Source organism: Daucus carota, chromosome 6 (genome assembly GCF_001625215.2).
Source record: "Daucus carota subsp. sativus chromosome 6, DH1 v3.0, whole genome shotgun sequence".
Classification (NCBI taxonomy): Eukaryota; Viridiplantae; Streptophyta; class Magnoliopsida; order Apiales; family Apiaceae; genus Daucus; species Daucus carota.
The window spans coordinates 24,961,812-24,981,535 of record NC_030386.2 but is presented as its reverse complement, the minus strand read 5'-3'; the positions used below and the strand labels follow the sequence as shown (position 1 = coordinate 24,981,535).

The window sequence follows — 19,724 nt, the reverse complement described above, 5'->3', positions numbered from 1 at the left end:
TAGGTGTTAAAAAGAAACAAAATAATTTGGCAAAATAAAATAATAAGTAATAAATTTATATAATAAAGGTCTCTCTCACTTTCTTCTGGGAAAAAAAGAAGAAGCTCGCTCTCGTCTCTTCTTCCTCTGGACTTGGAACATGGCCGCAAGCCTGCAAAAATGGTGCAAACTGCCAACAACCCTCACGTTGGATATTATTGAAAACCCATTTCGTCCCACGTACGTTTCTTCTATTCTTCCTTTCGCTTTGTTAATTGGGTTTTTTAATATGTTTTCTAGTGTGTGTTTGTGTGTGTGTGTGTGTGAGAGAGAGAGAGAGAGATGGAGGGAGATAGGGAGGGAGGGAGGGAGAGGGAGGGAGAGAGGGAGAGAGAGAGGGGGAAAGAGAGGGGGAGAGAGAGAGAGAGATTGTCCTGCTGTATTGTTAGTTTTATAGCACTTCTTCAATCACTGGGTGAAGGGTTAAGCTAGCTGTATTATACTGAACAAAGCTATAACAATTATACCTTGAACCAAATCTTAGATGATTGAAATAGAAGCAGATATCACAAACACTGCACTATACAAATTTTGGGCCTTTTATTAACAAGAGTAATATTTGTTTCAGGGATAAAAAGTATTCAAATAGGATTGTATTGAACTCATACAATCTTATGCTATGGCGGAGAATACTGAGAAGATCATGTTGTACGTGTTCGAGTCATTAATATTTGAAATTTTTTGTTAAGAACAAAGTAATTTGACTGTTGTAGCATGACAGAGGACCCTGGCTAAGATTATAGTTCAAAAGCATGTTTCTGAAACTCTTCGTCCTGCAAAGCACACAAATTTCTCATTTCTTTTATTCGTTTTTACGGTTGTATAATTTCACAAGTACTAATTGGCAATCATACTGGTATTTACTCTTATATTTGGCCAGAAAACAAGATACCCCGACAGACACTGCACACGTACAATACCTTAAAGGCTTCAAAGATAGTAAGTCCTTCATAAGGAACACCTCTCCTTCTCTCTTTTGTCCTTTGTTTTCAGTTATATACTTATGATCCATTGTGCATTATTTGTTATATAAACAAATTGTGCATATGGCCAATTTCCTTGGCTAGCAATTATTGTCATATTATTTAGTCAGGTTTACTTTCTAGTCTTATGCCTTCTTGAATAATAAACATAAAGAGTTAAATATGAAATCTTTTAGAATTTTTGAGTGTGACTCTAAGAGGTGAAGAAAACAAAGCAGTTATTTTTATATAATAAAGCTCGCTCTATCTTATTCTCCTTAATCCTCCGGCTTGGATCATAGCTGCGACAACGCCTGCACTGGAGGTAATTGAAAACCCTTTTTGTCTCAGGTATGTTTCTTCCAATTATTTGTTTGTTTTTACTTAATTCAAGTTTTTTTTATCTATGTGCCTGTTTATGCTCCTTTAATATTTTTTAATGGATCTATATATGTATCTCAGGCTGTAAATAGACTTACAGAATTTATCCCTTCTATTTACGACTTTGATTATCCTACTGTATTATTATATTTTATAGTTCTGCCATGATAACCAAGTATAATAACAGCTAGCTGCACTCAAGAACACTATAACTTCATAGCTAAAACCAGATTTTAGATATAGAAGCAGATATTGACATTGCAGGATACAAATTTGGGTTGGGATGACATCCTAGTTATACTATACTAACATCTTGAATTTTGATATGTTGCCATTTCTTGTTTTGGGCGTTTTCTGTATAAGAAGTACCGTTTGTTTTTGTATATACTTTTATGATGGATACTGCTACTTTATTGGTTGTAATTACAAGACTTTGAATTTCTCCGGAATATGCATGAAAGGTTGAAAAAACATGAGTCCAACTAGCAAATCCTTTGAATTTTGAAAATGTGTTAGATTATGCTATCATTGTATGACATATTAAAACAAATACAAAGCTGATGTTTTCCAATTCTCAAGCACATCATGGCTTAATTGTAAATGAGGGCTAGCTTTTTTATCTACACATCTACAATATAACTATAAGTCGTTCTAAACACATTTCATCACAGCTAAAAGTTTATGTCTCCATGTTGTTCAGAATAAAAGTGTAAATCAAAATCAATATTTTGCAAACTCTGGTGACATGTATATCAGTCTCTTGTATAATCTATACTATACTATAAAAAGCCAACATGGGTATAATTTGTAGTCGTACAAAATTTTGGTTTGGTACTCTCTTCTAAAACTAAAAGTCTACATGTAGATATCTATTAAACAATTTCATATACTAAAAACACTCCTTATGTATATTAATATCTTTTTAAATATAATTTATAATTAGTTGAATAAAGGTGAAAACTACTGTTAATAACATATATTAATATTAAAAAAATACTTATAAATAAATGTATAACTAATTATAAATATACAATTTTGAATATCTTTTGTCTAAAATACATATAAATAATTGAAGACGCTACTTTTTAATTATAACGTATTCTACTCGAAATTTAACTCCAACGTGTTCTAATTCATTACAAACACGAACCATTACGTAACATATGACGATATATGAGATACGAAAAATTTGATTTAAAATTAATTGAATAATAAACTGTCACATATTAATATCAGAAAAATATTTATAGATAGATAATAAATTGTGAAAGCTAAATTTCCGTTAGAAGATATATAATTAGTTGGTTAATATAATTTAATTAAAATCCAATTCATTAATACTAAAATACTAATAAGATGGTGTTAAGATCTAAATTATAATTAATAAATATGAATTATATACTCGCCCGTGCTTTGCACGGGTTAAAGGCTAGTGTTAATTAATGCAAGAAAATATTGTGAAATTACCAAATAATTTGGGGCGAAAAACAATCAGAATGATATGCTTGGATGGATGTAAGAGGTTTCATGAACTGCGGGTTGGAGAATACTGTTTGGCTTACAACCCTTGACAAGAGTAGAATTTTGATGTTTTAAAAATATATGACTGCAATAGCCAATAAGTAACGCCTATATATTTGGCAGTTTCATATCAATATATTGATGGATTATTTGTCAGATGATTTATTTAGTTACGGCCCATTAGATATAGTGTCTCTCTCATAGGATAGTAAACTCAATACTAACATACGGATTGGTCATTTATATGTATTTATTTTAAAAAAGAATTAGAACTATAAATTGTGATTTGTAACCCAACATTCTTTATCAAATTTTCTGTCATAAAGTCACTATAGAACATAGATCAATAGAAATTACTTAAAAGAGCTATGAGAATAATACAATGAGAACTTCAAAAAGCATACAGAACACATTCTTCATCGAGAAGTGTAGATATTGAAGTATTGATTAAAAAATTCAGGCATATGTAGGCATCAAATATTTAACAACTAATGGTTTTTAAAGTAGAAACTAGAATAGTGCATTAAGATAATCACAACTCGCAAGTTGATTTTATTACTCTGGGGCATGGAAACAAGGAACGGGGGACGTGACCACGTATTGCGACCCGGTTCGTTCGTCCCCGATCCCGGAACAAACGCGACCGGAAACGTCGCCGATCGCGATCGGAAACGCCGGCAGCAGCGACTCCGATCAACCAGGTCGCGATCAGATTCACCATATTCCGCCATACGCAAACGGACACTTTTTCCCGCCGGCGCCGGAAAGTTATGAAGCTGGTGTTGTAGCAGAAAGATGAAAAAAGAAGAAGAGAAAAGAAGATGAAAGAGACTGAAGATGAAAGAGATTGTACAAGAGAAGAGTTATAATATGTATACAGGTGTATTGTATAATACATGTACCTGGACATTAGGTTGTCCAGGTTCATTTTTGGTTGGTGAACAGCTGGCAACATACCATATTATATTGTATGTGAAATATGTTAATATAGCTGATCAGATCTTCGATCAATGTACTACAATACATTTTATGCAGGAGTACATTTTTTCAAAAAAATATATCAGCTCGTTTTTTCTTGAAATAATAATTAAAAATATAAGAAATGATGAAAAAAATATTAATTTAACTATAATAGTATAATTAAATTTAATTTAATTTAAGAATATATCGTACCCATACGTTCCCTCGTACCCCTGCGTTCCCTCGTACCCGAACGTTCCATCGTTCCGGAAACGTTCAAGGTAGCCTTCCACGTTCCCGATTTCGTACCGCGTTTCGTATCGAACCCCGTCCCATGTAACCATGCTCTGGGGTTCATCGATAGAAGTAATATTTTAATGTTGCTGCATCGGATATTAACGAACATAACGATCAATACCTGATTTTTCTTTTACTTAAATGACAATGAAAAAAACTCTTAACAATTTATTCTTGGGATAAAGCAATTTATCCCAATTTGAATTGGATAGTACATAATTGGAGCCCAACCCACTCAGTGTTGTTAGAATCGCGATTAATCTCGCTTCGCGAGTAAGCGAATGTTTCGCAAGCTGCATATGACCGATTTAGTGCAATTATGAAATTGGCATAAAATCAAGCCTGATTCGCGATTACTTGCCAAATATCGCACTATCTTCAAAAATACAAAATGATTGAAATAACCTTAAATTAAAAATAAGTTATAATCCTTTACAAGGAAGAGAAAGAATGTGTAAAGTTCAATGGAGACCCTATTTTAGTTGGAGTCTCAGAGTCCATTCGGCATCATTGAGCCAAATTTAAACAATGAGTCAAATTTCAAACCTATTTTGATGAAGATCATAGGTTTAAAATTTGAATCATTGTTTAAGATTTTATCCAACGATGTAGAATGGACTCCGAGACTCCAACTAAAACGGGGTTTCCATTGAACTTTACTCTAAATAATATTATCACGAAAATAAGTAACTCACAAATTTTATGTAAAACAGATCATAAACCAAATTCTATGGCTAATTTTACTTTGTTTTGCCATGTTTTACAATTTTCATGGTTTTTACAAGCTGCCTAAGAAGATATAGCAACTTCGTACCAAGAACATATCTGGCAACACATTAATACAAGCACAACAGTCATAAGCAAACAATGTATTTTTAAGGAAAGTGTCACTGAACAATTGCACCGTACAAGTTAAACTGGCCAAAAAGGAAAAAGAATAGAAAACCAATAAACCAGCCATATAACAATATTAATAAATGCCAAAAAGTAGTCACATCCAATATTATGTTATTAAATAAAAAAGAACTATCCATATTTATTTATTTATTTGACAATTAAAGTTAACAAATTAGCGAAGTTAATAAAAAAGGAATAGAACTAGAACTTGTTGAAAATTGACGCAAACATATACACAAATTACATTAGGATTTGTGAGCAGGTTAAATTTGATGTCAGCAATAAAAATTCCACTTTTCAGATGTGCACTGTACACAGACATGTATACACTATTTTCCCGGCGCTGATCCAATAACCAGAAATGAGAGAGGAGGTCAAATCTCACACAAAACAAGCTAGTGTAGTTGACAACCAGATCGATGTAAAATAGGCAAACTGATGAACTCAGTCACTCACAAATCTAGATGAAATATTGGGACTGACTTGAGCTTGCCGTAATCCTTGTTAAAAGTATCTAATTGAATTAAGTAAACATTATCATAAATTAGAAACCCATCTAAGTTATCACATGATAATAATATATACATGAAGAGCAATATTGTTTAGACATAATTTATAGACCTTAATTACAAATGAAACTACAAATTAAACAGTGAGATTACTTGGATCGGTCACTAGGATCTCGTCATTACGCATGGTATATATTAATGTTATAATAGATATCCAACAACTCAATCAACATATACATAGGAATACAAAATAAATTTATACACAAACCTCTTGTTTACTGGATGATATATGAGTAAAGACCAGTATCCTTGGTCATTAGTACTTGCGGAAATGAAGAATAGTAAGACATAAAAAAAATGAAACTCTTTTGCTTTGCAAGACAAAGGGTTTTAAACACACGCCATTAGCCTATAATCTTAGCCGGGTTTCTTTCTCATTCTGAAACCGTCAGATTATTTTGTTTTTGAGTTCTGATAATAATGACAAGATTCTTTTTGGTTTTCTTCGCCAACGGCTTAGACCATTCCCATCAATGTAGTGGGGCCAGTTTTATGAAAAATGCAAAACTGAAAAAAGCGCAAGCTCCAATTTTAAAGCGCAACTCGCGAAGTGTGATTACTCACACGATTTTTTGGCCAAAAATTAAATTATCTATCTATCTATTGATCTATCTATCGTGTGAGTAATCGCACTTCGCGAGTTGCGCTTTAAAATTGGAGCTTGTGCTTTTTTCAGTTTTGCATTTTTCACAAAACCTGGCTCTACATTGATGGGAATGGTCTGAGCTTTTGGCGGAGAAAACCAAGAAGAATTTTGTCATTATTATCAGAACTCAAAAACAAAATAATCTGACGGTTTCAAAATGAGAAAGAACCCCGGCTAAGATTATAGATCAATGGCGTGTGTTTAAAACTCTTTGTCTTGCAAAGCACATTTGTTTTCATTTTTTTTATATCTTACTGTTCTCCATTGCCGCAAGTGATAATGAGCAAGGATACTAGTCTTTACTCTTATATCATCCAGAAAACAAGAGGTTTGTGTATAAATTTTTCTGCATTATATGTTGATTGAGTTGTTGGATATCTATTTTAACAATAATATATATCATGTGTAATGACGAGATCTTGGTGACCGATCCATGTAACCTCGTTGTTTAATTTGTAGTTTGATTTCTGAACAATATTGCTCTTCATGTATATATTATTATCATGTGATAACTGCGATGGGTTTCTGATTTCTGATAATGTTTACTTGATTCAATTAGAAATTTTTAACAAGGATTACGGCAAGCTCAAGTTCAGTCCCAATGTTTCATCTAGATTTGTGAGTGACTGATTTCATCAGTTTGCCTATTTTACATCGATCTGGTTGTCAACTACACTAGCTTGTTTTGTGTGAGATTTGAGCTCTTCTCTCATTTCAGGTTATTGGATCAGCGGGAAATGGTGTATACATGTCTGTGTACAGTGCACATCTGAAAAGCGGAATTTTTAGTGCTGACATCAAATTTAACTTGCTCACAAATCCTAATGTAAGTTGTCTATATGTTTTCAGTGCAACGGGGTCAATTTTCAACAAGTTCTAGTTCTATTCCTTTTTTATTGGCTTCGCTAATTTGTTAACTTTAATTGTCAATTAAATAAATATAAATACTTTTTATTTAATAACGTGATATTGGCTGTGACTACTTTTTGGCATTTATTAATACCGTTATATGGCTGGTTTATTAGTTTTCTGTTCCTTTTCCTTTTTGGCCGGTTTAACTTGTACGGTGCAATTGTTCAGTGACTCTTTCCTTAAAAATACATTTTTTGTTTAAGATTGTTGTGCTTGTATTAATGTGTTGCCAGATATGTTCTTGCTACGAAGTTGCTACATCTTCTTAGACAGCTTGTAGAAACCGTGAAAATTGTAAAACATGGCAGAACAAAGTAAAATTAGCCCTAGAATTTGGTTTATGATTTGTTTTACATAAACTTTTGAGTTACTTATTTTGGTGATAGTATTATTTAGAGTAAAGTTCAATGAATACCCCGTTTTAGTTGGAGTCTCGGAGTCCATTCTACATTGTTGGATAAAATCTTAAACAATGATTCAAATTTCAAACCTATTTTCTTCATCAAAATAGGTTTGAAATTTGACTCATTGTTTAGATTTGACCCAATGATGCAGAATGGACTCTGAGACTCCAACTAAAATGGGGTCTGCATTGAACTTTACTCAGGCATCAAGACTTGTCCTCAATCTCATTATAATCTTTTAAAGCCTTTAAATGGATTAAATACTTCATAGGGAACACCTCTTCTTCTTTCTTTTGCCTTTGTTATCAGTTATTATATTTTGATATATTGTGCAGCATTCGATTTGGATATATAAACAATTATTGCATATGGCCAACTTCCTTGGACAGTAATTGTTGTGATATAATTAAGTCATGTCTAGCTACCAGTCTTATACTTCATTGAACCATGATTAAATGTTTACTCTTCTCATTTATACTCATCCATATTCCATTTGCATGAATAAATTCTTTTCTGTTGGATGGATTGCCATGCTCATCCTTTTTGGCCACACAAGGTTCTCACCAACTTCGCCATTGATGGACGTTCTCTTTTTCCTGGTATGAAGGCTTTTTGTAGATTCGACATTCTGAAGCCGAAATCTGACGTGGTGAGTTTAGTAATGTCGTGTTATATTGATGGAAAGCAATTATTAATTTCTGTATTACTATGTAGTATAATTTGTTATAATTATATATAAAGCACTGATGAGGGAGGACAGGATGCCAAACTAGCTCTCTGCATAAATTGCCAAGGGGAAGCTCGACTGCTCCTAGTTACTAATAAGCATCTGAATTTCTTATGATATTATTGTGTTGTTTGTGTTTGAATGTATCAGATAGGAGTTGAATACCAACATAAATATGCTGGGATCAATGTACACATCATGAGGTTGACTGGAAACCCTATTCTTAACTTCTCTAGCTTTGTAAGAGATAGCACTACTGCACTGGAAACAGATGTCTCATATGATATGAGAACGGCAAAATTTTCCGGTGGTATTACCCTTCGCTATGTAGGCCTGAAGAACACCTTCATGTTGTAAGTATCTAACTCCGTATTGTTTTAGAATTTCAAGTGTATCTATTAATTTGTTGCCAGGATCCTATTGTGTAATCTGCTGATGAAACCTTGTAATGTTTATACAGTGGTTATAAAGGGAGCACATTGAACGCATCCTACTGCCATAAAGTAAATTGCAACCTCTGGAAGAACATGAACGTCATTCAACGTGCATTGGCTTCTCTGTCTATTATAGCAGTCAGTGCTGAAGCAAGTCATAATTTATCTACCCATCAAAATACTATCACCTATCACACTAAGTTTGCATTGAGTTCTGCGACCATACTGAAAGCATGTTACGACAACCATGGTGTGGCAACTTTTGTTATGTTAAGCAAGGTTAATCAGAATTCCCGTGTTGCCATTTCAAGTGTGTTTTACACCAGGGATTCAGACAGCAGTGCAATGTTTGGAGTGAGTTTCGGTACCAAGTTCTAAGGGGCCTTTTATGTAGCTTATTTTCCTTCAAGGCTGACCATGAGAAAATGCTTTACTGTCTCTAATATTCTATTTTCTCTTTTGTGATACATGACCATTCTATGACTTGCGAGTTATATTTTGCAACCTGCTTACTAGATTCCTGTTGTCTTCACTAGAATGATGGGACAAATTACAAGGATCCCTTTAACTCAATACACATGTGAAGGATAGTATTTCTCGCATTAAAAGTTATGGGACCTGGTCTCCAATAATTAAGTGCTAGGGATGTTTTAAACAACATATTTTTCTACCTTTGGATGAATGTCTAACGACCAGGATTGTAATATTTTTTTTTTAACATGTTCATGTTCAGTGTTTTTAACCTCCGGATGAGTAAAATATTCATTTCGATCGTCCAGCATAAAAAATGGTTGAATGGATAAGCAGTCATTTTACTCGTCGAGCTGTTAAAAGCGATCAACGTGTTTAAAAATATTATAATTTTGACGTCGGATATTCATCCAATAACAGATTAACAGGTTACATAAAACATGTATGCTATTTAAAACGCCACAATACGTAATGGATCCAGAACCCTTAAGTTATACCAAGGGCTTGTTTTTGCCTTCTTTTATGTGTCTCGTGCATGTGTTTATTGTTAATTATTTAACCATCAAAGAGCCATTGGAAATGCTCCTGGTTTTTAATCATCAAGCAAAAAAAGATGGAGATTTATTTTATCTTTACACTTAATTCATCTGAGAAGCAAAAGCACTTGCTACATCCCGTGCCACGAAAATTCGGTAAATTTAAATTATTATTATTACAATTGTATATTTTAAATGTCTTAAAATAATATTTATCATATTCGAACTATGCTTGAAAACCGGACTACTTAAAAAGATTGATTAATTTATGATTTATCTTATTGTCCATATACTTGTATCCATATCTATTATCTAATGTCGTTTAGATTAATAGAATTATCTCCTTAATCCACGGTACGTAAACGAGCAGCTAATATGTAAAGGACAAGATGCAAATATAACTAGGAGCACTGCAATCCAAAATGCAACACAGTAAGACATACAATGATACAAATTTAAGTTAACAGAACGAAAGAAGTCTGAATAACCATGACATTTTTGGTACTGCCAATAAAGTGCTTTCTTTCACCAACATATCTTAACCCAGACCTATATTTTTACAAACCATTCCATAATTTCTGGAGGCTATAGAGATCGCTGAGGATCTAAAGTAGCACTGACACTACTTGCACAACTAGTTATAATGCAGTAAGACGGTCAAGACTTCGCCCATTCCAGTGAGCCCCGTATTACATGGGTTAAACACACCTCTTTAGCATTCATCAATAAGATGGCTATCGTTCTCCTGGATGAGCTTGAAAACTATTGGATACCTGAATCACACTCATGGCTTAAACCATGCTCAATTCTCAATCCATGTCAAAGATCCCACTATTAAATATCTACTAGGAAGTTCTCCAGCTGACGGTGCGAGGTAAGTGATTTTATTCCTGAAAATGACCATTTAATAACAACTATCAATCAGTCATCTATATATAAATGGTAAGCTGGAGGAGTTTTCAAGTTTGGAACCTTTGAGTGTCGACATCTGTCACGTAGATGAACCCAGCAACATTACTGCATCAAAAAAGAATAATATACACTCATCACAAAGGAAAATGCTATTAGTGATACAATGTAAATGCAGGCAAGTAGTTGTTCTAACGACCGATAGAAAGTAAATGACGACTAAACTAAAAAAGAAATATTCCATGCCTTGAAATGATTTCATTTGGATCTTTGGCATAGGAAACGGCAAGAACTAGATGAAGCAGGTCCCTGTCAATTTTTACTTGAACCAATCTTGTCGGATCTGCAGCAGGCTCAGCACCAATTGGCAGAGCTGAACGAGGGGCCTGTGGCCCCCCACCAACTCGAAAGACAGTTAAATCGCTAAAACTAGCAACATTAGAGTGTGGGGACAGATCATTAGTAAGGCCATAAAAGTATTCCTGAAAAATTTAACCAAACACAAATAATATTCAAAAATTCACATTTCTAAACCACTAAATCATTTAATCTTAGATTTAAAGGAAAAAGTTAAAATCTTTTACCCTTATTCTGTGGCCCCTAGCCTTCTGACGCACTTTCGCGTTCCTTGATACAACGCCACCTGACTTTTGAAGTTTCACAACATCTACATTAGGCTTGCTTTTCAAAACATCTTTGAGCATGCTACAAAGTTTTTCCTGCGCAAATTTTAATGATCAAGACAGACACTGGCAAGTACCAATTCTGGTCTAAAATCTCAAACTGGCACAAATTCTTTCAAACTTTGAGGTCAAGTATTTAAGAAAATTCAAACAAACAATAAGACCAAAATATAAAGATGACGAAAATCATAATAGCAACTACATTAACAGCCAACCTAGGAAACAAAAAGAATTGCATTCTGACCAGTAGATTTCAGCTACTGACTGAATAAAACTAACCTGTCCCAGAACCAGAACAACTGTTGCACTGAATGTATCAATCGCATGTAAAAGTAGCTGAAACAGGTACAGTTAAAATGTCAACATCTAAAATTTATACATTCACTGCTTGAGCCAACTGATTTCACCAGACTAGCAACATTGAATGTATATATTTACAACTCGGGTACCTCATAACCAAGACCATCTACCCAGCCCATGGTATTGATCACCATTCCAGCAGCTCGAGATTCAGTATTCCCGGCAAACTGTCTCTCCAAGATTTTAGAAAGTTCCTTGACCAGAACCTTGTAAAGATCAGCATTTGCACTGTAGCAAGCGTGAGGGCCACAAATGATTAAAAAGGAACAATAAATTGGAACTGCCATACAAAATAAATGGGTGGCAAGAAGTAGTACCTAGGTGTTGGATGCCCATAGAAGTACACAAGAGGCATTTCAAGAGGAATTCCTTCCACAGGATCAATAGGCATTTCAATTGGAGTGGCAGCGACGCACCCGGGAATGGTTATAGATCCTTGGCCAATGTCTAAATCCACAAATGTAGGTTTCCAACCTTGTTTAGCTGCCCAACTAAGAAGCATCCTAGACAAGGTACTCTTTCCTGAATCTGTAGGTCCCACAACAATTACCCTTGGACCCTAAACAACACACGGATTGAAACTTTAGAAAGAAAAGAAAACGTGCAACATTTGTGGATAATGCGTCTTCATATCCAACTTTAGGCAACAACTAGGGAGTAAAATAAAGATAGCAACTGTATACACTATACACAACATATCAAATAGGATACTTCTACAATATTACAAGGACTGTGATACTTCACTGGAGATATTATTCCTTCAACAGTGCTAATTAAAAAACAGATACAACTGCAAATACTCCATGACACATGTCGCTGTAAAGAAGGCTATAGAATAAGAGGAACTCGACAGAGTACCAGATGCCAGTTTTCAAGTTTACATCTATAGATACTCTATAATAGTATAGAGAACTAGACTATAGCGTTAATCTATCTAGATTAAATTTGCACTTGGAGCTCTATAATGAGAATGAAAAGATGTCGTACGTCTTTGGAACTAGCAGAAGTTAACACAAGACTACTTATTGCTCATAACATTTTTAGAGGGAAAACGGATTCAGGTTATTCTTAAAACCTCCATAAGCTAATGGCAATCTCTAATCCTAAAAGAAAAATGTATCTGGCATTTAAGATGGCATCACATATTAAAGACTGCAGTTATGGAAAAGCAATTCCTACTTTCACAAAGAAGACTTCTAATATTTTATATCTAAAAAAACAATGACTGGGATAGTACTTGAGAAGACTCGGTATCACTAGGAGATGCTTTGGCACGGTTTCTCCTTGCATCCAGTACAGCATGTACATTTACGTAACTAACCATTGGTGTCTGACATAAAGATAAAAAGAATTAGTTGCTGAGTAAAATTTAGCAGACTACCTTTACAAAAATTCATGTTACCTCATCTGCTGTGTAATAAGTTTCAGTAGGACCATCCATTTCTATAGTAGCTCCATACCAAGTAAAAACCTGAGAAAGTCGTGTGAAAGATGACAAGGCATTATATTAGTAGCAAGCAGGTGACTAGTACTAAAAACCAATTGGAAATCGCACCTACTGGTTAATAGTGTCAAGTCTAGGCAAGCAGCAACAGATTTAAAACACAACTACTAATAGTAGAAATATAGAGTGTACAATTTGGTCACATATAATCCTCTGGAGGCAAGGATATTCTACTATCTGTCAGTGTAGAATTTCTATTTGTAGAAATATAGAGTATACATTTTGTTCACCTATGCCCGCTCTAAGCGGGATAACTGGACTGAGCATGTCCCGTCCCTTTATGTTGTGCACATACAATCCTCCAGAGGCAAGTACATTCTTAGTCCATGTAAAATATATGCAGTTAAGAATTTGTGACTAGTGGAGCAGTATAATGAGGTCAGAAATATAATGCCGTGAATTTGCGATATAAATGAACCACAACACTTAAAGATTGTCCAAAGAAGTCATCTTTATTCAGAAACCACAAACCCCTCATTGATCAAAGAGCCAATAATACCCTAATATTTACAAAAGTAGCTAGGTCCGCTCCGCGTAGAAATCAAGGGATGATAAAAGAGTAATTTAAACGAAAGTTGAAAAGTTGAACAAGGCTTACTGCAAATTTGACGGAAGGGGGGAAGGAGAGCCAAATTTGAGGAGGGATCTCAGTGCCAAAGATTTCAGCAGTGCCAGTGAGTAGCCTAAGACGAAGAGGAGATTCCGGGCCGATTTCAACTCGTAGCTCACATTCCTTATCCAACTTAACCTGCTCTGGTGTTGATGCCGATGCCATTACAGCCTTGTTGAACCGCAACAACCAATCAACTAACTACAAAAATCACTACACAATTCATTCACTTGTCTAATCTTGACATAGACTAACACCCATTTCATCAAACAAACATTGCTTTAAGATAGTATTATTATAACATAAAACAATCACGCAAATTTGATCGTACAAAGACAAATAAGTATGCAAAGCCATTCAGACAAAGAGAACACGAAGAGTGTGTATATATTTGAATTCACAGCGACATTTAATCAAACAAGTGAAGTACATTACATTTATCATATCAAAACTTAAAGCAGTATACAAAAAGAGAAATTATTAATTATTAAGAAAATTTTTACAAAAATTACCTGTTCCTGTGCGTCTGTGATGGAAAAAGTTAGCTCAGGGTTTGGTAAACAGCTCCTGAAGGAGGGGCTGAAACGTTTGGACTCGACTAATACAGATTGGGCGAATGGTCGCGACGAATACAATAAATGTGTCAGTGCTCTTTTTGCTAAAATTATACTAGTATATTGCTCTTTTAGGATAACTAATTCTATTGTTTTCATTTTTTTAATGGAGTATGCATTTTTTAACTAGATATCAAAATAATGTTTCTTAATTTGTGCAAGAAATATTTGTCATAAAAAAAAAGGTGGATATGGACATTAAAAGATGGATATGATACATATAAAATGATTATTTTATATAAGGTTCAGCTCAATACCGGGAGGCCTAATGTAAAATTAAATTATTATTTTTTTAATATAAAATTATTAATTTTAATTATATTGATATATAATATATATAGATAAAATTAATATTTATAATATACAATTTTTGACAAATTATATATTATTATTCACTAAAAATATTTAGCAAAATAATTAAAAAAGAATTTTCCAGTCCACCGAGCTACTTGATAAGTCCTATCATAGTGATGATTTATTTAAATTAAAAAGCATCTATATAGTTCAAGACTTCAAGCTTTTACTTTTTAGCTTTTACATAGTTCAAGCTTTTTTGGCTTCTTTAGTCACATTTCTTGAAAAAACCAAGCCCAGCCTTTTGGGGCACCTCTGCTGAAGTCTGTATGCTGGATGTAGTCAACCAGAAGTGAATCTAACTTTTGGAAGCAGGATGCATCTAGGATTTCAAATTCATTAGAAAATCAGAGGATAAAGAACATTCTTCCGGCCATGCAGAATTCGAAATATGGCTATTTTAATAACAAACTCCTGCTTCAACCATGGGATAATATTGTACTTAGGAAAATTTGTATACTAGAAAATACTAAACACAGACAACCTACGGGTGTCAAGTACCCCCACTGCCCCTGCGTGTCTCCGTCCCTGTAATTGGAAGAGTAGTGGTTAAGCATTTTTAAAAATTCATGGAGCTGCCTGCATCTTTGCATAGGAAACCAACACAATTTTCAAATACAATAAGTGATGGAAATGATGTCCGGGGAACACCTGTCCTCCTTGAAAACTTGTTTGATAAAACAGTATGATAATATGAATAAAAAGTTGAAGTTAACTGAATGAACAAATTAGCAGTAAGAAATGAATTGCGGAGTTGCTTTAATCTTGACGCGCAATGATCAGGAAAGGACACAAGTCCTTTCTTGGTGACTGCAGAGCACCCTATGCCTTAAATGAAGAAGAAAATGTTACCAGCAGGCTAGTAGAATGACAATGATAATGAGGCGAGTGAGGTCCGTAAGAATGATGTCAGTGAAGATGAAGTTCTTGGGCATGCAGACCCTTGAATGGGGACTGAAGCGCTGAAATCATTTTGTATGACCGGATCTTTCTATTAAAAAAATGAAATAATGGATGTTATGTTGGCATCTTTGATTTGTTTATTGTTTAGTTTGTTTGTAAATTTGGAAAATGATGGGGAGAAATTGATGCATGATACTGATCTGTCAGATGAAGTGTATATAACCACTGCCGGCCTATTGAATTGCTATGACTTTTGAGATGTGATTGTGGCGAAAGATCAGTTCCAACTAATTTCTGTGCTTTGAGAAATTATTGCCCTATTGGAGCACTTTGATATTCAATATAATTCCATAAGGCTCTCATAAGTCCGGTTCTGAACCATCTTGTTTTACGCTGTAGTAAACACACAAAACCCTTGATATTCCTATAATCTGAGTATACCGCTTTGATACATATTTGTTGTACAAACTTATGTAACAGAATGCCAGAAACAATATGATTTTCATGCAGAGGAGTGTAGTCTACAGAACACCTCAAGCTCACGGAACAAATGATTATCAGATTGTTTAACGACTACTCAGTTCCAACTAATTTATAATCCTCAAGTAAGTCCAAACCTCCAACAATGACTACAGACTACAAAACCTAATAGCACTGGTGTAAGAGCACAGAATGAGGTCAGCTGAGAATGCCGGCCAATCTTTAGCTCTGTCACTGACTGTAATGTGAGAATGATTTGTCGTTTGAACAACTGTAGCAGCTTTAGCAGTAACTTTCAAGAGATACCAAACAAATAAATCATTTATCTATTAACCCAATTGATAATTAACAAATTGATGGATCACCAATAGTTGTACAAATGTGGCGTTTATTTATCATAACATATCTAACCAAGATGTTCACAAGCTGCATGTAGTCCAAATATATATACCATCTGTTGATATTGTCCAAGATTCTTGCATGAAATACCTTTGAAAATAATAGTGAAATTCTAGAATTGTAATCATTGTTAGCTGAAGCCGGCATGAATTTGACAGGATATATCCTCAACTTCCATAAAAGAACAGGTTCCCTAGTTGTAGTATCCGCCAACGGTTTTAAAATACGTTAAGTTAGAAACAGATTATGAATGAACAATGTCATTTTCTCTTCATATACTGAAATTTTATACAATTCCTCAGAGTTTTTCTAATTTTGTAAATATGAATCGAATATGCATCTGGGCTTTCCTCGTCTCATTCCTTCTTCTTACACGTTCTACACGATCTGAGGATGATGTTCAATCCACTTTAGTCAAGTTCATCCAGAAACTTACTAGCAGTAATGATATTCCTGATCCAACATGGGGTTGGAATTTGAGTTCTGATCCTTGCAAGGATCAATGGAAGGGTGTGACTTGTAGTAACAAGACTTTTCAAGTGCAAAAGCTACAACTTGATGGCTTAAATTTTGCTGGAATTTTTGATCCGTGGATACTTTGTACTGGTGATAAATCTTTTGCTGAATCTCTTACTGAACTTAGTCTCAATGACAACCGTCTTCGCGTAGAAAACCTTGATGAGATCTCAAGTTGCAAATATCTTTCAAGATTGCATTTACGTGGAAATATGTTCTCTGGTAACCTTCCTGATTCTATGTCGAGGTTAAACAATCTAAAGATCCTTGAAATCTCTCAGAATCAATTTTCCGGTGTTTTGCCTGATTTGGCCAGAATATCTGGCCTGACAGAGTTTTTAGCTCAAGACAATGAGCTTTCAGGGTTTATTCCAAAATTTGATTTTTCTAACTTTCTGAAATTCAATGTCTCCAAAAACAATTTCAGTGGTCCTATTCCAGATGGCGGTTCTCGTTTTCCTGCTAGTAGCTTCGACAATAACTTGGGGTTATGTGGTGAACCATTACCTAACGAATGCCTAAAAGAAGACAAGCCTAAGAGTGGCTACTCCCGCGATCAAATTCTCATGTTTGCAGGCTATTTTCTTATAGGTTTGGTTATTGTGCTGCTCATTCTGTATAAATTCTGTTCAAAAGGCAAGAAAAACAAGAAAGTAAGTGATAGTATTGATATTAAGGTAGAAGCCTCTGATTATGATGGTAGCACCAAGCCTAGTATCATGTCAAATGATAAAAGTGCAGATAGCAAATCAGAATCTTCAGCTACCTCAGCTGAAAGTGCAAAATCCTTGGTTGTTTTATCCAGTCCCGAGGTAAATGGCTTGAAGTTTGAAGAATTGCTCAAGGCACCAGCAGAGCTGATCGGGAGAGGAAAACATGGGAGCGTGTATAAGGTCATATGCGAGAGCCAAGGATTGACAATGGCTGTGAAAAGGATTAAGGATTGGTCGCTTTCTAGCAACGATTTCAAAATTAGAATGAAAAGGTTGGATCAAGTGAGGCATCCTAGGGTGCTGCCTCCTATTGCATTCTACTGCTCCAAACAAGAAAAGCTTCTAGTATATGAATATCAGCCCAATGGAAGTCTCTTCAAGCTTCTCCATGGTAATGACTTCGTCCCTTTTATTTTTTATAACCTGATGAATTTTACTGTGGTCCGTTTGAGAACCTGGATTTCATTTGAAATTCTGAATTTGAACAATTAACCTGTTTGGAAATATCAATTTCATTTGAAATCGAGGACATTCAAATATTAGTATAAACCTGATAATTTGAACTGACAACTCAAATTCTGTCATTTGTAATTAAATGCACGTTTCCAAACGCCCTCTTAGCTTAATCTTGCTATATCACAAATGAACAGGAGACCAAGTGACCTTTGATTGGAGCAGCAGACTAAGTCTAGCCGCTACAATCGCCAAGGCCTTATCTTTCATGCATGAGGAGCTCCGCGAAGACCTACTTGCACACGGAAACCTGAAATCCTCCAACATCCTGCTGAACGAAAACATGGAACCCTGCATCAGCGAGTACGGCCTAAGAGTGGAAAATCAAGACCGATCCATGGTGAGCATAAGCAACATCCAATCCGCGGAAGAAAATGGTGAACAAAACACATTTAAATCAGACGTGTACGCGTTTGGGGTGATTCTCCTCGAGATGCTCACAGGAAAAGCTGCCTCAGTACAGAACAACGGAATGGATTTGGCCAGATACGTGGTTTCCGTGATTAAAGAGGAGTGGACAGGGGAGGTTTTCGACAGAGGCTTGAGCAGAGAAGGTGCAAGTGAAGAGAGAATGGTGAATCTGCTGCAGATTGCTATACAATGTGTTAATGAGTCGCCGGAAGCAAGGCCTAGCATTAGCCAAGTTGCGGTTATGATCGATGCGATTAAAGAGGAGGATGACATGTCCATGGATGTTTCTCAAGTATGAACTTGCAACAGCTAATTTTTTGTTTCTTCTGTTTGTTGTGGAATTTATTTGTTTTGGTTTTGGTCCGGAGGAATGTTTGGTTCATGTTTTGATATTGTAATACGATGTTATGTAGAGATACTAACAAATGCTAACTGTACAAGGATTAACTGTGTTGTGCTTAAGTTCAAATTTCTAGAAATTTCTCGTTTAGAGTTTAGCAGACAAACCCATCCATCCCGGTGGCTCATGTGATAAGAGCGAATATGAAATTGGGTGGATAAACGGTTTTCGAGAGCAATATGAATGCAAGCTAAGGAAAAATAGTTGATAGTAGGCAAGAGTAGAGACAAAAAAGTCTGATAAAACATCGGGTGATTGCAAAACCGAATTAGATATTCTGTTGCAACACACACTAATTGCACTAGTTAGGTTTGCCTAATTTCCGAACTAAAAAGTTCGATTCTAAAACATAATTTCCACGATAATAATATCTTTTAAGAAAATACTATCTTTGCAAAAGAGCTAAAATGAATTGATAGGAGTTTATATTGTATATATAAAGCCCAACACATTCGTGTTGGGCCTCCCTCCTGAGTAAATAAATTACCTTCCGATACAAATACATCACTCAAATCACTTGAACTACACAAACAATTAGCTTGTTATTCAAAAGTATTAACCACATACTTTAAAACTTTTGTATTTATATTCGTTTCCGT

General features: G+C 34.9%; 3 protein-coding genes across 6 annotated transcripts; 2 read left to right on the top strand and 1 right to left on the bottom strand.

Annotated features, from left to right (window-relative positions):
- The first annotated feature begins 68 nt into the window (after positions 1-68).
- Positions 69-9,266, top strand: LOC108226442 (mitochondrial outer membrane protein porin of 34 kDa). 3 transcript variants are annotated; one of them, XM_064079593.1, is made up of 7 exons: positions 69-219; positions 608-687; positions 920-6,890; positions 6,991-7,098; positions 8,145-8,237; positions 8,466-8,668; positions 8,787-9,266. In XM_064079593.1, the coding sequence occupies exons 3-7, from the start codon at positions 6,759-6,761 to the stop codon at positions 8,815-8,817; spliced, it is 567 nt and encodes a 188-aa protein (XP_063935663.1). In that variant the 5' UTR covers positions 69-219; positions 608-687; positions 920-6,758; the 3' UTR covers positions 8,818-9,266. The 3 variants fall into 3 exon arrangements, with proteins under 3 accessions (XP_063935663.1, XP_063935661.1, XP_063935662.1); XM_064079591.1 differs by having other exon boundaries at positions 8,776-9,266; XM_064079592.1 differs by lacking the exon at positions 608-687 and having other exon boundaries at positions 73-219; positions 8,776-9,266.
- Positions 9,267-10,179: 913 nt separating this feature from the next.
- On the bottom strand, positions 10,180-14,550 carry LOC108226436 (protein CLP1 homolog). Of its 2 annotated transcripts, none has more exons than XM_017401396.2 (11): positions 14,335-14,550; positions 13,811-14,023; positions 13,111-13,179; positions 12,946-13,038; positions 12,026-12,267; positions 11,798-11,936; positions 11,628-11,684; positions 11,250-11,384; positions 10,912-11,147; positions 10,729-10,773; positions 10,180-10,646 (listed from the first exon to the last, which is right to left on the bottom strand). In XM_017401396.2, exons 1-11 carry the CDS (start codon positions 14,533-14,535, stop codon positions 10,559-10,561), a joined length of 1,518 nt encoding a protein of 505 aa, XP_017256885.1. In that variant the 5' UTR covers positions 14,536-14,550; the 3' UTR covers positions 10,180-10,558. The 2 variants fall into 2 exon arrangements, with proteins under 2 accessions (XP_017256885.1, XP_017256886.1); XM_017401397.2 differs by having other exon boundaries at positions 13,811-14,019; positions 14,335-14,470.
- A 2,080-nt stretch (positions 14,551-16,630) lies between these two features.
- LOC108226124 (probable inactive receptor kinase At2g26730) lies at positions 16,631-19,187 on the top strand. Its single transcript, XM_017401072.2, has 2 exons — positions 16,631-18,192; positions 18,452-19,187. The coding sequence occupies exons 1-2, from the start codon at positions 16,830-16,832 to the stop codon at positions 19,021-19,023; spliced, it is 1,935 nt and encodes a 644-aa protein (XP_017256561.2). The 5' UTR covers positions 16,631-16,829; the 3' UTR covers positions 19,024-19,187.
- The last annotated feature ends 537 nt before the right edge of the window (positions 19,188-19,724 follow it).